This window comes from Diadema setosum, chromosome 2 (genome assembly GCF_964275005.1).
Source record: "Diadema setosum chromosome 2, eeDiaSeto1, whole genome shotgun sequence".
Taxonomy (NCBI): domain Eukaryota; kingdom Metazoa; phylum Echinodermata; class Echinoidea; order Diadematoida; family Diadematidae; genus Diadema; species Diadema setosum.
In genome coordinates, this window is record NC_092686.1 from 5,774,092 (window position 1) to 5,793,223 (window position 19,132).

At 40.2% G+C, this 19,132-nt stretch overlaps 2 protein-coding genes across 2 annotated transcripts in view; one reads left to right on the plus strand and one right to left on the minus strand.

The window, feature by feature from the left end:
• The first annotated feature begins 12,153 nt into the window (after positions 1-12,153).
• Positions 12,154-14,156, plus strand: LOC140237925 (uncharacterized). The gene is made up of 2 exons (XM_072317858.1): positions 12,154-12,581; positions 13,670-14,156. Exons 1-2 carry the CDS (start codon positions 12,154-12,156, stop codon positions 14,154-14,156), a joined length of 915 nt encoding a protein of 304 aa, XP_072173959.1.
• A 1,800-nt stretch (positions 14,157-15,956) lies between these two features.
• LOC140239255 (uncharacterized) overlaps positions 15,957-19,132 on the minus strand; it is a 31,429-nt gene continuing 28,253 nt past the window's right edge. The window contains exons 30-31 of the mRNA XM_072319134.1: positions 17,952-18,326; positions 15,957-16,786 (exon numbers count right to left, since the gene is read on the minus strand). Of these exons, the coding sequence (XP_072175235.1) occupies positions 16,533-16,786; positions 17,952-18,326 (629 nt within the window). The 3' untranslated portion in view covers positions 15,957-16,532. The remainder of the gene's footprint in view (positions 16,787-17,951; positions 18,327-19,132) is intronic.

Below are 19,132 nucleotides of genomic sequence, written 5' to 3' on the forward strand. Positions count from 1 at the left end.
ATGGATAGGGCGGCGGCACACCGTGGTAATGACAAACGGCATGCGAGCCATGCCAGCTGGTGCAGGAGAGCTTCTCCTTCCGGCGATTAGTCCGGACATGCGAGCCATGTCCGCGGGGACAGGGGCGCTGCCCCGCCCATCGAAGACTTCAGCGAGCTAGCCATCCCCATCGGCAGCTCAACAGACGACGATATTCTCATTTCAGCCTCCTTCCTGGCAAAACTGATTGCGTTGCCCTGTATGGGTGGCCTTGACTCTGCCCTTGTGGTTATGGTCATTTTGACAACCGAATTGATCCGGATGCCATGTCCTTACAGCCAAACTCTTTCAAAGCCTGGTACCAAATTTGATTTTAACTTAAATTCTGATCTCATTTGGGCCAAATTTAAAAATTGGCTGATTTGCTAATGAAGGCAGTCACACTGCCCATATCAGAAGGTAAGTGCTCTATAAAATCGCGAAGCAAATGCTCAATTGCCATCGAATGCCCAAGCAGTTCTCACACCAAAAATCGAGAGCAAAATTTGGGCGATCCTCCTTCACGAGGCCTTGGGTCTTGTGAGCTCCCAACTTCTACAACAAAATATAGTGAAGGGACTTCTACCACATAGATAAATCCCTTCTGAAATTCACATATCATGCACGGATAATCATCCATGCAATTGACACAACGAGAATTGTAACAACTCATGTCACCATCGATGGCCTGACACTCCCGGGCTTTGCTTATCGTATGATCCGAGCATGCACCATCGAGGTATCTTAAAACCCCTTCTCAACCCTTCTCAGCAACACTTGCGCAGCAAGTCGATTCCACTTGGTAGAAAGTTGTTCAGAAAGACATCTGAGAGAAATTGACAAGTGTCACATAAGCATACATCGTGTGTCATGAATGTCTCTACGCAAGCCAGCAAAAAAAAAAAAAAAAAAAAAAAAGAGAGAAAAAAAAAGGATGAGTACTGTCCAAGACCGCTCAGTGCTGGAAATCTCAAGCTTTCCAAAGATGACTGGTCAAAATAATTCCCGAGCCTTGGATATTGGCCACAATATTTGGCTATGAAGCCAATAATTTCATTTCAACCCCATACCAATAAATTTTTCCTCTACAAAGTGTACATTCTACCGAGGAGGAAAAGGCAACCCATGAAGAATTGTCTCCGAACATTCTCGCAAAGCAAGCTATTAGAGAGATTCCTCACATGGAGTATCAACTCTATTCTAGCGCTACCAAAGACCGGCGGTCTAAGTCCAATAATAAATTTGAAAAACTTGAACAAATTTGTAAGATACGAACACTTCAGAGTGGAACAGTTTCGCTTGATTACGGCCTTAATTTTGCCCCTCCAAAGGGTGCATATTTATCCGTATCCGTTCACCTTGTTCATCAAGCATAGTCTTTCGAATGGAAATACTAAGTAGTATTTTCACTGCATTGCTTCAGTGCCTTCCATCTGGCCTTAATTTGACCCCACAGAATTCCCTTAAAGTTATGAAACCTGTCTTTGCCTCGGTGAGTAGTGGCATTACAACAATCACCTATTTCGATGATATCCATATTCTTTCTCACACCAGAGAAGAGTGTCTTGACAAAGCCAATGATCAACTTGTCACCCTTATAAGAGTTTCAGTAAGGATTTCGACAAATCCAGTTTCAACCCAAAGCACGTCGAGACCTTCCTTGGTTCTCATATTAATTCCCAGTAAATGATTTTCAGTTTTTTCCTCAGAACAAGCTTGACAAGGTTACTGCCCTTGGAAATTCAATCTTGTATGGCAACGAAACCAAATTTCGGGGTTATAATGCCTTCCACAAAGAAATTTACATTCTCGTCAATTAGGACTAGAAAAAAATAAATCAACTAATGCTCTGCGTAAAGCAGAAGATGACATCGACACGAAGTTTGGTGTCGTTATCTAGTCATGCGATACAAAACATTCTTTGGTGGTGGCTGTCTCGCAAGACAAAGAATTACTTTCTACCTTTATTAGCATGATAATTTCAAGTTGCTTGCATCCCAGTATGGAGAGTAGTTAATTCTGAACAATGACAATTCCTTTGCTCAGAGAGTCTGGAGTGCCAAACAGAATTCCCCGCATAGCAATGTGTGTGAACCTCTTGCAATTCAGAACGATCTTGAAGCCCTGTGTGGCTCGTGTACAAAAAATGTGCTTACATGTATTCATAATTCGGTAAGACATTTCTACAGCTAGTAGCATACCTGACCCGAACGAATTCACGGCCAACATTGGAATTGGTGTCTAGCAATTGGATATCAGCTTCACATTCAACAGATGTAGATAATTCTTAAGTTTTCTGCTTGTCTCGCAGAGACATGAACAACTAATTACTATTTTACATGTTTTTCACCACACAATCCACAAACTCTACATATGGATTAGCAACTTTCCTCATGTCAAATGGAAGCTAAGTTTTATTGCCCTGAATTTTGATGCCTTTTTCCTTACCCTAGAACGTTTTCAGTCCTCCACAAGCTTCAACTGAACAAGGTGACCTGAGCAATCCTCACTGCCCCAATGGCGGCGGCAGCCATGGGCCTCATTATCGCTCAAAATGCGAATAGCCCCACCTCTATTACTCCTAGAGAAAATTCTTGCCCCACACCCTCACCCACCGACGAGCCTCCAGCTCACACTAGCCGCCTGCATGGGTGCTCTCTGCTAGAGATGACAAGTGGCAGACACATCGCAGCACATTGCAAAGCTCCTCTCATCGTCATGGCGAGACAATACCAATAAACAAAACAAATGAGGGTGCTTGAAGACAGTAGCAATGTCTGTATTCTGAACAATCTTGTGATCCTTTTTAACCCGTCTACAGAACACGTTGTCAACATCTAAGCCTATAGCATAGCTTTTCAACAAAGCCCACCCCACGATTAACTCATAGACCTGCTCGGTCTTCCATACTACCTGAAACCGAGAGCTATGACATAGGCAAACAGCCCCTATAGTCAGAACTTATGAAGGGCGTATCTAACTCCGACCCTCGCAAGCCTAAATACAACAACATTGGGGATGTTTCAATTGTTTTGAATCACTTTTTATCGTTTCAAGATACCTATGAACTATAGACTCCTTCAGTGCCTTGAGCCAAAAACAATTTTCCTAGCTCGTTTCGGCAAAACGTACACAAATGCTGAGACATCTAGTTCTTATGACATTACCGGAAGATGATGCCACGTTTGCACATTAGAGATATGGAAGGTATATCTCTAACCAGGTAATTAAAGTGCCTTCTTTTACCTCCAACCCTAAACTCTGTGTTCCGATCAACTCTTCATGAGTATATTAAATGCACAGAACATCTCCAACGAGCAAGTTCAGAAAGCAAACTCATAATTCCTCCGAAACATCCCAACAAATCGGTGACGACAAGCATCTTGGAGCGGAGGCTGAAAGCCAGTCCCTCGCAGCTGCTTGTATAAACACTTAAAATATAACTAATATACTGTCAATAGCTGTACGTGTACATCCCTGTACACTGTACTGACTGTTGCATACAATTAGGTATGAATGTATTGTTGCTATGGGAACATGTACCGAGTTTGATCTGTCTTCGAGATCAGTATGAAAGGGTACCACAGGACGTATATACCTCGTGCTCATATACATAAGGATTTGGGAGCACAGTCATCCCGCGTTCATCCCAGACTCTGGTCTGGTAAGACATCCACGGATGCTAATATGAAAGTGGTATCACATTCTCAGCTCATAGCTACAGAAGCGCCGCAACTTCTAAACTTTCGCGCATGAAGTATAAAGGTCATAATGAAATCTTGTCCACAACTGACTGGACGAACGCTGGTACATTTTGAACCTTCTACCTTCTAACAATTGATTCCACATTAGTTCAACAATTCTCAGTTCTACTGAGTTAGAAAGATACATGTAAATTGTGATAGTATGTGTATATACCTGTATATTAGTATCTCAGTTAAGAACAATGTCATAATACGAGTCAGATAAGACACAAGACCATAAATCACGTTACGTTGTGCATTGGAAAATGGCGACACATTATTCGGCCACTCGTTTAGGAGATTCGGTCCACCAAACTGATGAATTTAAACTCTAATATCAACCCAAAATGCAATGGACTTGCCTCTAATTATTGCTGCAATATTACTATGCCGAGTATGAACTGGTTAATGTCTAATTCTTCCTTCAAATGTGCATGAATATTAAGGAACATGATTAGGATTATGTCTTGATTGGAAAATCGGTACAAGAGGTCCATTGTATTTGATTAACTTGTCTGTGCGCTATCATGCTTAATCCTGCTCAAGTTAAAGCACGCACGGTATCAAAATGATATCATACTCAAAACCTATGCCTTGCACCTTATACTAGTAGGTTCTCAAGCAAACTTTGCTCGAGTTCTTCTCTTGTTTGCGACAATGTGTGTCACCATCGATAGATATTCTCTATGCATGAGGAGTCATGACTAAAGTTTCAACCTTGTTGTGAAAACTGTCCATCATCCTTCTTGTCCTCTTGCCCTCACTCATGCCACTAGACTGACTTCTGTACGGAACTTTGAACATGCTAACCTCTGAAGACTTATACGAGTATTACGTAATAGAATTCCTAAATTATACAAGTAATAAGAAGTATAATTAGAATTCTATTAGTAATAATGAAGTATAAGTCGAAGAGGTTCCCACCCAGCATCTCATTTGATCGATACTCTTCAGTTCTGAACCCTCCCTTTACAACACTGAACAGAAGTCAAAACTGGTGGGCCCTTATACTGTATACTGATGTTTTGCTTAATTGCTTGACTTGAGATGTCCATACGTATAAGAATGCTCCGTGCCTTTGGAACAGCAATGATTGTGCTTTACTTATTGCTTGTCTGTATGATGAGAAGGACCAGTGAGCTAATTGTCTGCATTGCACCCAATACTGCATGGTGTTGCTGGTCTGTCTATTTAAAGCCGTATTCTCTTTGAAAAGATGCTTACTGCTCACTGACACGGGTATTTATAGCCAACTGGGACTGCCTGGAATTTTTACCTACTTTGAATTTCATTATGTGACTTCACTGCCTTAAACACCTGGGAAATGCTAACCTCTTCGACTTATACTTCATTATTACTAATAGAATTCTAATTATACTTCTTATTACTTGTATAATTTAGGAATTATCTGCCGTGACACAGTTAGGCCTACGGTGTAATTCAGATATTGAATGCGTGTGACCTGTGACAATAATTACTGAAGATAAGAATGACCAATAGTAGCCCCTGCTTGTACTCGTTTGCGTGAACGGCGACATCTGCTTGCGTTGAAAAAGTTCGTTTGCACCCAACCAGAAATATACAGTTGGACGCTGTGTGTAAATAGTGTGGTAAGAAATATCATAAATGCTTGCATCATTGCAAACTGTCACATGACTTGCTTCCCGTCAGGTGCAAACCGACAAGAGTCACGTGATACCAGGGCATTGATCCAGGACATTCATAAAAAATCAGGAAGTTATATTATGTGCCTCTGAGGAAAAGCCAGGTAAGCTTCAGAGCCTATGTATAGTTATGGTACTTGAGATAATTTCCGGTTTGAGCCACAAAACTGGCAGAATAAAGAATTCTTTTACGTCTTTAATGAGTCTTCATTCGTGGGATCATTACCCAAAAACAGCTTGTGATTGTTGTTTTGTGTTGGTGTATCGATTTTTAGATGCATATTTTTACTGGTCTCACTTCATTGTAAATTCATCCTTACTGGGAGTGTGGTGCAACAATTCCATTCCATGAATAAAATCGGACAGACAAAAGTGTTAACAATGGAACATAAAGTAAAAACCTTAAGGGACATTGGACTTTCGCTTGCTTTCATGATATCCTCTTGGTCCAGATACATAAGGTGGTGATATCAGCGCCTTAAATAAACCGGAACTACATACTTTTCTTTTTCTTAACATGGAACAATAAAGACTTTATAGGCCTACTGAAAGACTGTAGGGTACTGGTAATCATATCGCTACTATAGTGAGTAATTATGAGCTATTGTGTACCACAATGTAGTAAGTAATCACACTATTCACTAATTATTGCGTATTTTTGTTTTGTTTTATTTTCTATCATATCTTATTGTTAGTATGTTCCACCACCAATGGGGGCGCTTAATGGGTCCTTTCCATAGTGAGTTGATATTTTCGACGGATTCCATGGAAGACCACCACCACCACCAAAAAAAAAAAAAAAAAAAAAAAAAAAATGACCGTTCTGATTAAAGTTATACCAGTGTATACGCCGTCAACTGGTCATTTTGTTGATGATGCACCGGGCATGCGGCAGCATCCTGGTTCTCAACGAAATTAAGGGCAGATTTTTAAGAGGTGTCAGCTCTCCCAGCGACGATCTGTTGGGATATGTATTGTGACATCAGTTATAGTAATTTGACGCCGTCCTATCCCTGAAGAACGATCCGTTGAGAGGGGAGCTTGAACAAAATGAAGTGGATCAGCCATGACCTGATTCGCTTAAGGATCTCAGCCCCGTTTTCCCCCTTCAGTTATTAATCCAGTCAAACAACAACACTCGGGGTTGAAACGCGTGGCCCTCCTGCGAGTTGCAAGACGTCAACCCACTTTTATCATGTTTATACACAATGTCCAAGTATTAACCGGAAGTACATCGATTACCCATGATGCAAAGAGAGTATTGTCAGACTGATTCCTGTTTTCAGAGGAGAGTCTCGAGTGGAGGCTACATATTTATTACAGGATCAGCTGCAAATACTGAATGCACTGCTCAAAAGATTCAGAGTTTTGGCAAGCTTTATCTTTCTAGTAAGCTCTGTTGGGTTCATAACGTGGTCGTTTCTATAAACAAAATTCATTCAATTCATGTAATTTCTTTTTCATTTCATATATTTTCATTCCACTTTTAAACATAAACATAAACATAATTATGGACAAGAGGCAACTTAAATGTCGTTCGTTTTAATTAACTTTTGTTATGAAATTTACCTCTGAGCCATCTCTTCGTGTATTATGTCAAGCCCCCCCCCATACACACACACACACACACACACACCCACACACACACACACACACTCACACACACCCACACTCACACACTCACACGCTCCCACACTCACACACTCACACACTCACACACACTCCCACACTCACGCACTCACGCACTCCCGCACTCACACACTCTCACACTCACACACTCACACACTTCCACACTCCCACACTCACACACTCACACACTCACACACTCACACACTCACACACTCACACACTCACACACTCACACACTCACACACTCACATACTCACACACTTTTCTCTGGTGGTCTGTTCAGGTTAGGGTTGCCTGACCTTGGAGTTACTATTCACTAAAATCTTTAACTTTGAAATTTTGACGGTCTGAAAAAGAAATGCAGAAGCCGAAACAAAAGGAAATATACGAAATCCCTTTTTAATATTAAAGGGACTGTTTACCATTGGGAGAAGTGATTAGAAAATGTATAACTTATCGCTTTTGATGCATAACCACAAAACATCCTACCATCAAATATAAAACTTGGCAATGAAGCCTCAAAATTAAAACAAAATATATATACATATCACTTATTTTCTCAACAAACCAAAAATGCAGGCGGTTTATTCTAGAAAGGATTTTGATAAAACTATTGTTCACATGGTGTGTATTTAACAATACTTAACATTGATTATTCTGAATAACATTTTCACGTTTGTTGTTGGTTTTTAAAGATTATTTTGAAGTTCTAAGGCTTTGTTGTTTTTTTTTATCTGCAAATAGTAAATAGTTGGTTTCATTGCTCCATCGGGCCACCAAAGGTCAAACTTCTTGGAAGTTTGATGGTCCAACATCAACTGACCCCTGGCCACAGCTGATCCGCTTATAAATGAACGTACACATCGAGCCGTGATTACGCAGTGACTATTATGATCACGTGTTATCAGTCACTTGAAGTCCTGGAATCAATCACCGGCAGTGCTTGTAAAAATCATTTATATATCCTCCTATACTTCTATATTTCCTTCGATGATACACAACAAAAGAAGTCGTTAGTTGCACTCTCACAAACATTCTCTCTCATCCCTCCGTTATGCTCCTCGCTTATTCTCTCAAGCTCCCTTCCCTCTCTCATCTTTTTCCCTCTCTCCTTTACATCCTACTCCTCTCTCTCTCTCCCTCTCTCCCGCCCTCCTTCTCTTTCTCTCTCCCCCTTTTTCCTAACTATGTTAAAGAAACATTTTTTTCTGAAGTTTAGGATTTCAATTACCCTGTAGCCGTGATTTCATCTCCTTGAATTGAGTACGTGCCCTCGGAGCTAACATACCTAGGGCTATGCATCTGGTGTATATGCTTTTGAGAAATCATTGCCAACGCCAAAAAAAGGTTTATGAACATTATTGATATAAACGAGTATAAACAAACAGGCGACCCAAGGCAAATGATATAATATGATGCTTATCAATTTCGAGGTCAAAGCACTTTCCAACAAAACATGCAGGTAGGAAGAAAATGATAATGATTTACATAACTATGCTATGGCAGTCAACAGTACCGTCGATCTCATGAGCTTTATTGTTGCAGCTACACTGACTGCAACTTCTTCATGAAAATGCTGATATACCACAAAATTCTAATTTTAGTTTCTTCCAGATACCTATCTGATGCTGGTGAATACAATATTGAACAAAAGCGACATTGCAAATTGCGATAGGCTTAAAGGACAAGTCCACCTTCATAGACATGTGGATTGAGTGAATGCAGCAATTTTAGTAGAACTTATTATCAGTGAAAGTTTGGGGGAAATCGGACAATCCGTTCAAAAGTTATGAATTTTTAAAGTATCTGCGTAGTCACTGCTGGATGAGAAGACTACTACAGTGTATGATGTCATATGCATACAACCATATAAAGAAAATAAAAAGAGAATTTCACAAAACTTTACATTTTGAATAAAGTGCACATTTCTTCGACTTGTTACTGACATATGTTAAAGGTAATATTATTCCCCCTGCCTTCTGAAAGAGAGAAGTCAAGTGTTCTTTTGTTATGCGAGAAAAGTGAAAATAATGTTGAATTTTCTTTATTCTTTCTTTAAACTGTCGTACTCATGTGACATCACAAGCTATAGTAGTCTTCTCATCCAGCCTTGAGTGAGCAGAAACTTCAAAAATTCATAACTTTTGAACGGATTGTCCGATTTTCCTCAAACTGTCAATGATGAGCTCTACTAATATTGCTGCATTCACTCAACCCAAATGTCTATGAAGGTGAACTTGTCCTTTAAGGTGCGGCCATAAGTTCATATGCTATCGAAGAAGCTAACGTAGAAATACCAATCTACTTTATAACGTCTTTGGAACTCTCGTAGACGTATGAATCACAACCGATCTTTGTTTGAGAGTCGAGTGTTAAAACACGAAGTTACACTAGTGCAGAGGGAAGCAGATACCAGTGTGTGATGTCTATAATTATATGTTTCTGTAAGGGAGTGTGAGCCTCAGAAAATTTTGAAATGTGTTGGTGTTAAGTGTGGAGGAATGTTGGTGAAGTCTATAGACAGGGCTCCACACTAACTTTTATTTTTGGTGGCCCAAAGGCAAACATCCGACCTTTTTTGGTGGCCCGATCAGGCCACCAAATTCTTCATTTCTGAAATTTTGGTGGCCCGACGTGCGTTTTTGGTGGCCCCGGACCATCGGGCCACCGTTAGTGTCGAGCCCTGCTATAGAGGTGAGGAAAGGGAATAATGTACATGTGCTAATAGGAGGAAAAAGTGTTTGGAACACGGTATTATACTTTGCGTGGAATGTGAATGAATATGGTGCTATTGTAGTATATAGTTGTGTGATGGCAACAAGGTGTTTGTGTAAACTTGGAGAGAGACAATTAAGGGGAAGATGGGTAAAAACAATCAGACAGGTAGCAGTTGATATAATAGCATCGAAATATCATTGTGTCTGCGCAGTGACTTAAAATGTTTGGCAGATAAAAAGATTAAGGAAATCCAAATTTTTACGGACGCTTTAAGAGACAGATGAAGACGCATTTCTTCTTCTTCTTCTTTTTTTTTTTTTGCTTTTTTTTTGTCTGAGAAAGTCACCTCAACCTGTATAATAAAAGTAAGTTACGAAAGTCTATTTTTTACAAGTCATATTATGAGAAACACAATAGACATTACGTTCGCATTTTACTTCAGTGCCCACTGTTTTGCTTTGATATTTACAAAATTGTTGCGGGTAACATTCTAAAGGACTGTGTACTTTAGTATCCTTGATCCATCAGTGTTTGACATTTGTAAATACACGTATTGCTGGTAAACAAAAGTTTCATATCAAAATACTAGTAAGCTGGACAGGGACACTCATGTAGCACTGTTGACCAATGGTCATGGTGATAGGAGGGTTATAGAATAACAGTCCTTCACCCTTCCACGCTTTGCCTTTATATTCCTTTACCTATCAAATCCGGGACCCATGAAGATTTTCTTTAACCTATTATTAAGTGCGTTTGAAAGATGATACCAGAGAGTGAATTGCTTTCTATCCATACGTCAAGCCGAAGTAGGCTTAGTGAAGGTCGCAGTTTCTATACATCGCCCTCTTTTTCCTGCATTTAACTCTAACCTGATCACAACTGCTAGCATTTGGGCCAAGATTATCACCTGTGTTGTCGATCTGGGATTTCTGACTTCAGACACAACGGTGAGTGCACTAAATTGTTTGTTTGTTTGTTTGTTTGTTTGTTTGTTTGTTTGTTTCTCGCTATCTGATGCTGCTTTCTGCATTATCTGCAATATCTACCTTGTGTTTGAAATGGATTTCTTATAGAAGTAAATCATGCTCTTTATATTTTTCGTCATTCCTCTCACAGTCACAGCGTATCACGACCACTACCGATCCACTCCCTACCCTACAGTGGCTGGTCATACCAACAAGCTAAACAGAGCAAAAAACAAACAAACAAACAAAAACAAAAACCGAATAAACCAAAACAAAACAACCTCAACACTTCCTGTCTCGTTTCAAGGCTGTTCCTAAACCCCAATAAGTGTTGTTGTTGTTTTTTTTATTGATTTGTTTTGTGAGCGTGTGTGCTGTGTTTCCGTTTCCGGCTATGTTTCCGTTTATTCATGGTAATGTGTACTCTGTTCAGGTTGTTTCTACAGAGTTGTATTTTTTTTTTCGCTTGTTCATGTTAACCACGTATACGGTGAAGTTATATTGTTGTCCTACTCATTACCTGGTATAACCCTACACTGTACGAAAAGGTTTCAAACATTTTATTTCTCGTGTCAACCACATTTCGACCAAAAGTTTACTTCCCTGACTGACGAGTTTCCTAGCCTTAATTAATCATAATACTGATCGTATTTATAAAATCTTCTTGTTCGTGTGTATATTTAATCGGTTTCGGATTCCAGAGTTTTGAGATGAATATTGCGCATCGTTATATCAAGATTCGTGTTCTTTTTTACACGTTATCTCGTATCATTATTCCGATCACAACAAACAAGATTGTAAATACTTCCATTTCACCACAGTACAGAAGTCTATAAAGTGTCAGTAATTGAGCAGGATATTCTTGTCAGAGAGGTGAAATGTCTTCTGTTTCATGTCTGCTCAGATTTCACTTCCTTATTTGTGTTTTGTTTTGTTTGTTTTGCTATAAGTAAGAAGGTTAGTATATCTTAACAAAAAATCGCCGGCTTCTGTTTCATAAACAGACACACAGTCTAAGCTTAAGGGTAATGATGACCTGTAGTCTACCAGAATGATATAACCTACAAGTGCCATGCTTTGCTTGATATTTGCTTGATATGAAATATCAAATTTTGATGCAGGTTACAAATTGAGGCACGTTTTTCCTAAAAATTGCCTTTCATGTCACACTGGGATTGCAGGACAATTCGTCAGTCAGTTACAATAAAAACAACTCCACCCCACTGTTGAGTCTTACATCTTCCCGTTGGTTTGGGAATGATTATAATGTATTGGATTGACAGTTACATGGGCATCATGATTTGAGGTAATTTATTATGGTTGCTGACTGACGGGTCATAGTATTCCGAACTTCATCGTGATCTCACCACGACTCCTTTTATGCATTCTATCACTTGTCTTAAGCTATCAGCCATGATGTGGGCAGCGATTTGGGTTTTGAGCTTGTATCTGACCGTGTCGCACGGCCTAACCGATGAGCAGGCAGCCTTATTCGTTACTTCGGGGGAACCCGAGCGGAACACACAGCTTGTCGGGTGGGTGCGGGTCTCCTCAAGCGGTGATGATTGGCTTATTGAATCCAACAACATCCCCGACCACGCCACTGGCGACTTTCCTGGCAGGGGAAACCCGAACGCTATTCAGGAGCAAGATTTCGACTTCTACGTGGCGAAGAATCCACAAGTGGCATCGGATAGCACCTGCCTACCTCCGGGTCCCATCGCCATCGCCACTAACGGCATCGTTATCTACAACCCGTGGGACAGCGACCAGGAGAACGCGGTGGAAGGCGATGGCGCGGAGATATTCGATAGCTGTGATGGCCATCCAGATGGGAATGGACGGTAAGGATTTGTAGGTTAGTTTCTTTCGTATTTGTTTGTTTGTTTTTACAAACCAATCTGATTTGTCCTTAACAAAAGAAAAACCAGCATGCAATTAGTGACTTCTCAGCTATCTCGGCCCTTGCCAATCAAAGACATTAATTTTCTTTGAAAATTCAGTAAACATAATTTTGTGGATCATATGAAATCATTGTTCAACACAAGTTAATTTGTCGATAACCGTCAAAGTGGAATGAATTAGCCTTCGTTCAATAAAATTCTGCGAACTTTGAGATTTTTATAGATTCTGACAACCTGTGTCATTGGGAAAAGTGACAAAATTCTGCAGAGCCTAAATCGAAAATTACACAACGTTTTCTTTGATAGCAATAATGAATACGACTTAAGTTAATGTGACGGCGTTTACAGTTGACATTTATGCTTTAAAGACCTAATAGCTTTGAGAGACACAGGTTATCCGACTGAATTAATCTTCATTTCCTTTCGGCCTAGAATAGCACCCGTCAGCGAATAATGCCTTGAAGCGTCCCCTCTTTGGTAACGGTCAACTCCAGTCGAAATTCTTCAGCTGCATGTGTACTTTATCTTTTTGTATGGTAATAAGAAACCACTTGTTTGAAATTTTCAAAAGCATACAATCATAAGAGGAATTCAAAGCATATTCGATGAAAATTGGTTTTGAGATAACTGAGATATTCTGAAACAAAGCAAAGTAAAGTAGTATTTTGCTCCATTTCTTTGCTTTACTTTTTGTGTATTAGATTTACTATATAATATGTTTGCCTCACACTGCTATCAATATGACATACATGATTAAAGCAAAATTTGCAATTTGGTAAATACATGCATATGGTGGGACTGTTGAAATCCACAACTGGAAAAAGGACAATGAGAAAAAGACAATAAAAAGTCAGAGGAGATTGGAGAATCAGCGCTTACTGGACAAGATTCTTGAAACCTGATTAACCCGTTCCATACTGAATTCTGAAATCCCTAAAGATTTAATACACAGGTCACAGAGAATGGGTTAAAGTTTACGATATACTGAAAACATCCCTTTCTGAAGAAACAATTCTTGTTGTGTTCAGGTATCATTATCACCGCCAACCATCTGGTTGTTTATTCTCCATAACTCCCGGCGTTCCATCTCCGATGATCGGCGTCGCCTTCGACGGTTTTGCCATCTACGGACCCGTCGACGAGAGCGGCAACTTGCTGACTTCGGACGATCTCGACGAGTGTCACGGGCGGTACAACAGCGACGGTGTCTACCAGTATCACACCACGGCCGATTTCCCTTACATCCTCGGCTGCTACAAGGGAACGCCTCAGGGAGTGAACAAACGCAGCACGAAATGCTTCAAGGCATCAGAAGCGGACGCCTATGGCAACGTGGGAAGCGCACGCGTCCAGAGTGTCTCAATCACAACCACAGCGGCACCAGCAACAACCACGACGGCACCCACCACCGTGCCCATCCCGACGACACGCCGACGAACTAGGACCCGCACCAGACGACCGGCGCGTCGTACTCGTCGCTCCCGTTCCTCTCGTCGTTCCGCTAACATCTTTTAGGGGAAGATATGTCAGCCGCTTACCAGACTATTTTCGACATACTCCACTTTATCGCACATAAGTTTGCACGTGTGCAAGAGTAGTTCGAGTTAAAGTGATTTTCATTCACTTTTAAGTATTTCCTTCGGCATGTTTTCACGCACTTGCCCCCTTATTTTTGAAAGTAGACCGAGATTTTTCCGCTTCAAAAAGCTAATTTTGATTTATGTGGATCTAGTGACTCCTCGTTATAGTATGCAAAAATCTAATCCCATAACTATGCAAAATGTCAGTGAGGTATGCTGGTGAATGAATTCCGAGGAAAAGCGTTAAAAGGGGGGTATCATGTGATTTCACCACTCGCTGTATGTTACGCAATTGGTGGGTAAATTAGGTAAGTCAACACAATGTTGTATTTGAAATGAGCTCACCTTGATCCTACTGGGCCTTCTTACATTAGGGCAGGCATGATTTGAAGACAGTGGAAACAATGTTCTCTTCAATCATAGTTGACTTAATTCATAGTAGTTTAGGGTAGTTCAGTGCAATTTCATCAATTCACACGTTTAAATTTCTTTTTAATTTCTTAACCAAATAAACGATGCAATCAATGCATAAAATTTCACCACAACGAGATAAATCAAAGCCTTGGTCTCATTTTCTGATGAATATTGTATTGTTATATTGTGAATTCATGATTACATCTGTCATGATAGTTACAAACTACTTAGGCCTTAATACGTGTATGTGAATGTGGATCTGTGTGCTTGAGTGCGTACGTACGTATAAAATTAATGTGGACGTGTGTGCGTTTGTGAGAATGACTGCATAATATGTATGTGTGTATGCATGTGCATTGTGTATGCAACTTTGTGTATCCACCATTAAAGGGTAGGTGTGAATACACATCAATACACATCAATCAGTGAACTCATCTTCCAAGCTTTCACTAAGTTAGTAGTAACACATGACCATTCTCATTTCATGCCGTTACAAAGCAAGCGGTAAAGTAAGACGAATAGAAAAAAAAAATTGCCTCGGCATCTTTCTTTCCTTTCACCTCATGACTCTTTATTGCTACAAACACAGACAGATATCAAAATATATCATGACTTCTTGTGTTGATTACGGGAACGACAGGTACAAGATTTGTGATAGAATATTCTATTATAAACATTATATTTAGTCTGTGTGTCTCTTTAAGAATAAAACTATCTGACATTAAAAGCTATTGCAAAATTCACGCGCTGCACAAAGCATTATGCAGAAGAAATGTTAATCTATAATTTGTACATGCAAATTTGTCGAATCTGTTTGAAACATCCATTTCTCATTCACGTCAAACAAAACTATTATGAACACTAACTAGACAGTGTGTAAAAATGTTAAACAAGAACGACAACAAACAAACAAACAATTTACCCTAACTTCTGGAGGCATAATATTCTTACTATAAGTTTTCCTTTATATAGGTTGTGATGTTCTCCCTGTTGGTGATCTGTATGGTTCTTACCTAAATATCGTATTTGTAGTTGAGAAAACGGCTCTGTTGTTTTTTTTTTTTATTCAATCGCTCAGTTTTTTAAGCAAAAAAAAAAAATGTATATATAGACAGATTCAAAGATTGTCCAACCTTTCCATCTGACCTAGACACAAACACTTTGATGTGTTTTAAGGATTTTACTTCCACCGCTAGGCTTAAGCACCCCGCACACTATACGACTCACGATCTTACGACTGACAGACTTTGGATCCGAAATAAATCTTAGTATCTCAGAATAAACACCGCTTGTTTATTCTTATCCAAAGTCTGTCAGTCGTAAGGTCGTGAGTCGTGTAGTGTGCGGCGGGCTTTATACTCCTCATGTGATTATAATGATATGCTCATTTTGAAAGTATTTTTTAAAAAATCTTTTTCATTCTACTTTGCTACAGGTGATGCATTTCCTACCTTATCAATCATTGCCAGCACTTTCAGTGCATATCAAACTAAATTCTTTTCGAAAAGAATCTCTCTCAGGTGAAATGCTCGATGTTTTGTCACTATATGAATACATCATTGCAAACACAGTACATACATTGAACATGTTAACGGCCAACTGAAAACTTGAGAAAATGCCAACCAACACTGCGTTTGTGTTACTACTGTAGCAACTTACTACAACTTTTAAAAGGAACATTTCTACGCTTAGCCTATCACTATGACAAGTGCTTACTTTTGGTGCACAAATATAGGCAGAAAACGTATTTCCTGCTTTCATACTGTACAGGAGATTGTCTCTCTTCATTTCAGAAATTGTATATTGAACAACGAAACTGCCATGGTTACCATGGTAAAGCCGTAGTATTGTTTTGTTATGTTTTGTCCGCTGGTTTCTTTTCTTCAAATGATTGCTTTCAGACTGTAGTGAAAAGACTTGACCTTCTGAAGTCGTGGTACTGTAGGTTCAAATTGTTGCTGAGGAGTTCATCATCGAGTTCGTCGCAAACATTGTTGGCGTCAGCGGAGCCGTTACGACGCCAGGTCAGCGTGACAGTCACCGCCTGACTGCGGGTGACCGGCTGGTTGCAGCCCTGGGCGCCACTTCCAGCGGTGGCGGAGAGCTGAGAACTCGGCTGCTCGAGCACAATGCTAGTGTGCTGGAAACGACCTTTAATGATTCAAATAACAGGAGAAAGCAGTTGACACCAGGGGACCGTTTCATGAAAGTTGTAAGCCCTGACAAGTTATCAGTCTCTGACAATCACCATAGTAACAGTCAGTGACCAGAGCATTTCAGGCAATCAAAACCAAGGATTTTACTGAAATTGTCAGACTCTGCCAACTTGTCAGGCTGACAACTTTCATAAAAACGGTGCCCAGAACAGTTGATTGTAATTTTGCTTGTTGTTTCTTTTACTCATTGGAAAAAAAAAATGGATATAAATTTCATAGTCAAATTAAACAATCAGGTAAGCCCCATAACCATGACTACTTGTGATATAAACGAACTGACTGAACTGTTAATTCTTTAACCCCAACTTTAAATTCAATGATAATTGTTGTTATTTCTTTATCATTTATATCAGTACCATCATCAGCAGCAGTATCGTCGTCGTCGTAGACGTCATCATCATCATCCCTCTATTCGTCGAAACTTTATCAGACATTCTCCTTCACATTGTAGCGGCTCATCATCTACACACTTTGGGTTTTGTCAGAACTCTTACACAATGTCTTAAGAAACACCACTCATGGGGAGGGGGGGGGGATATCCAACATGATGCACAAACATAATATGGGTAGTGGTAATGGTAAACTTGTATCAAAGCGTGTTTATCGAGGTATGAAGGTCAGCGTTTCTAGTTCTCTCATAAAAATTAAATTTGCAATTTTAAAACAATACGAAACATGTCGATTTGAAATGTATTCATTTTTATGTTTCCAGTGCGTAGGTGTTACAAAGGCATTGAACTTTCCTGGAGCGTGCGTGCAGAAATGTTTAAATGGGAATTAAACTCTTCAGGTTGATTCGGGCAAGTTTAAGAGGGTATGAAGGCCGTTTCAACAGAAAGCCAAGGTTTGCTGATGGCATAAACAAAAATGAACGGTAAGCAGTGTTGGCGTTTCACTTGTCGTCATGAAAAAATAATATAAATTACTATTACAATATTTGTATGTGTTTCCGCAGTTGGTACAGCCGACTTTGTTATTGTTGGAAGGATGTAGCATCCATGGGCTATGACCGGTTTCGAAAAGAACAACGAGATGAAGATTAAAAAAACGGCAACGTTAAAATAATGGAAGCTTTGATGATTGGAAGAACAAGTTTTTACCAATGATTCCGTCGACTGCAGAAGACAAGCCCCTGTTATCGAGAACATTGAACTTGAAGGCGTGAGGCCGACTTCCGTCAGAAGTCGCCGCCAGCCTCTCGTTCACCACCTCGAACGACGTTCCGTCGGCCAGCGTCACCGCAACCGAGCGTCCAGTGTTCTCCAGCCTGTTAGCTCCGAAGCTGTACGTGGCCGGTATCCCCCAACGCAGCTGGCGCACGGAATCCACATCGATACCGATGGGGTTGAACTGGAGGCGATGTTGAGTGCGCTGAGGACGGTTGAGCAGGACTACGATCTCGCCGATGAATGTGCGGTCGAGTCCATGCCCGAACTGGCTGGACTCTCCCGTTATTCTTCCGTTCACGTATATGCCTGTGATCACAAAATGACGCACTGATACAAACTTTTCTGCAGTAATGACAAGCTGAAGAACTACACGAATAATTTCACAGGGGATCGTATAACAGCTCATCTTTTATAACTTTTAACTCTTTACTATACCGTTTTTGTGTTTGTGTGCATCATACCTGGTCATGGATAACATTAGTGTTGTCAGTAGAATAACAACCAATTGTATTATCATCAGTAAAACAATAATAAAAAGAGATCATTAGATTTACAAAATGTCATGTCCTTTTATATATTCTTGTGGTACTGGGATTCCAGTTCATATGATTGTACCGAAAATTATTCCAAAGAGTTTAACTGTCGCCGTGTGGTCGTGACATGTAACTAGGCGACTGCACGAGTTGGATGGAGGTAGCATGACCAATAATCTATTGGCATCTTCAACACATGGACACACAGGTCGAATACCAAATGGAAAACAACGCATACCTCCACGTGGAGCTTTCGCTCCTCAGTGACATTAGGGAGTTTTAGATTTAACCCCGTTGAGGACGAGTCCCGAGTATACTCGGGCAGGTGTCTATGGGAAATGCGTGTTGTAGCAAAATCAGTCCGTCCACAACGGGTTATTAAGACGACGATTGCGCTGGCCGTTCGCCTCTCTCCCTGCGTCGAGGTGATTACTAGAAGACACAACCTATAGAAAGCAAAATGGCTCCCCCATGATCAGTGCATCAGAGAGCTCTCTGCTGAAATAGCCCAGAAGCAGAGAAAGCATTGTAAAAACTCAGACGACACGAGATATAAATACATTGTAGATCGATGAATTT

Excerpts from the sequence above, each read along its gene's own strand:
- LOC140237925 (XM_072317858.1), top strand. The coding sequence starts at position 12,154 with ATGTGGGCAGCGATTTGGGTTTTGAGCTTGTATCTGACCGTGTCGCAC. Across the intron at positions 12,582-13,669 it reads CATCCAGATGGGAATGGACG|GTATCATTATCACCGCCAAC; the intron begins GTAAGGATTTGT and ends TGTTGTGTTCAG.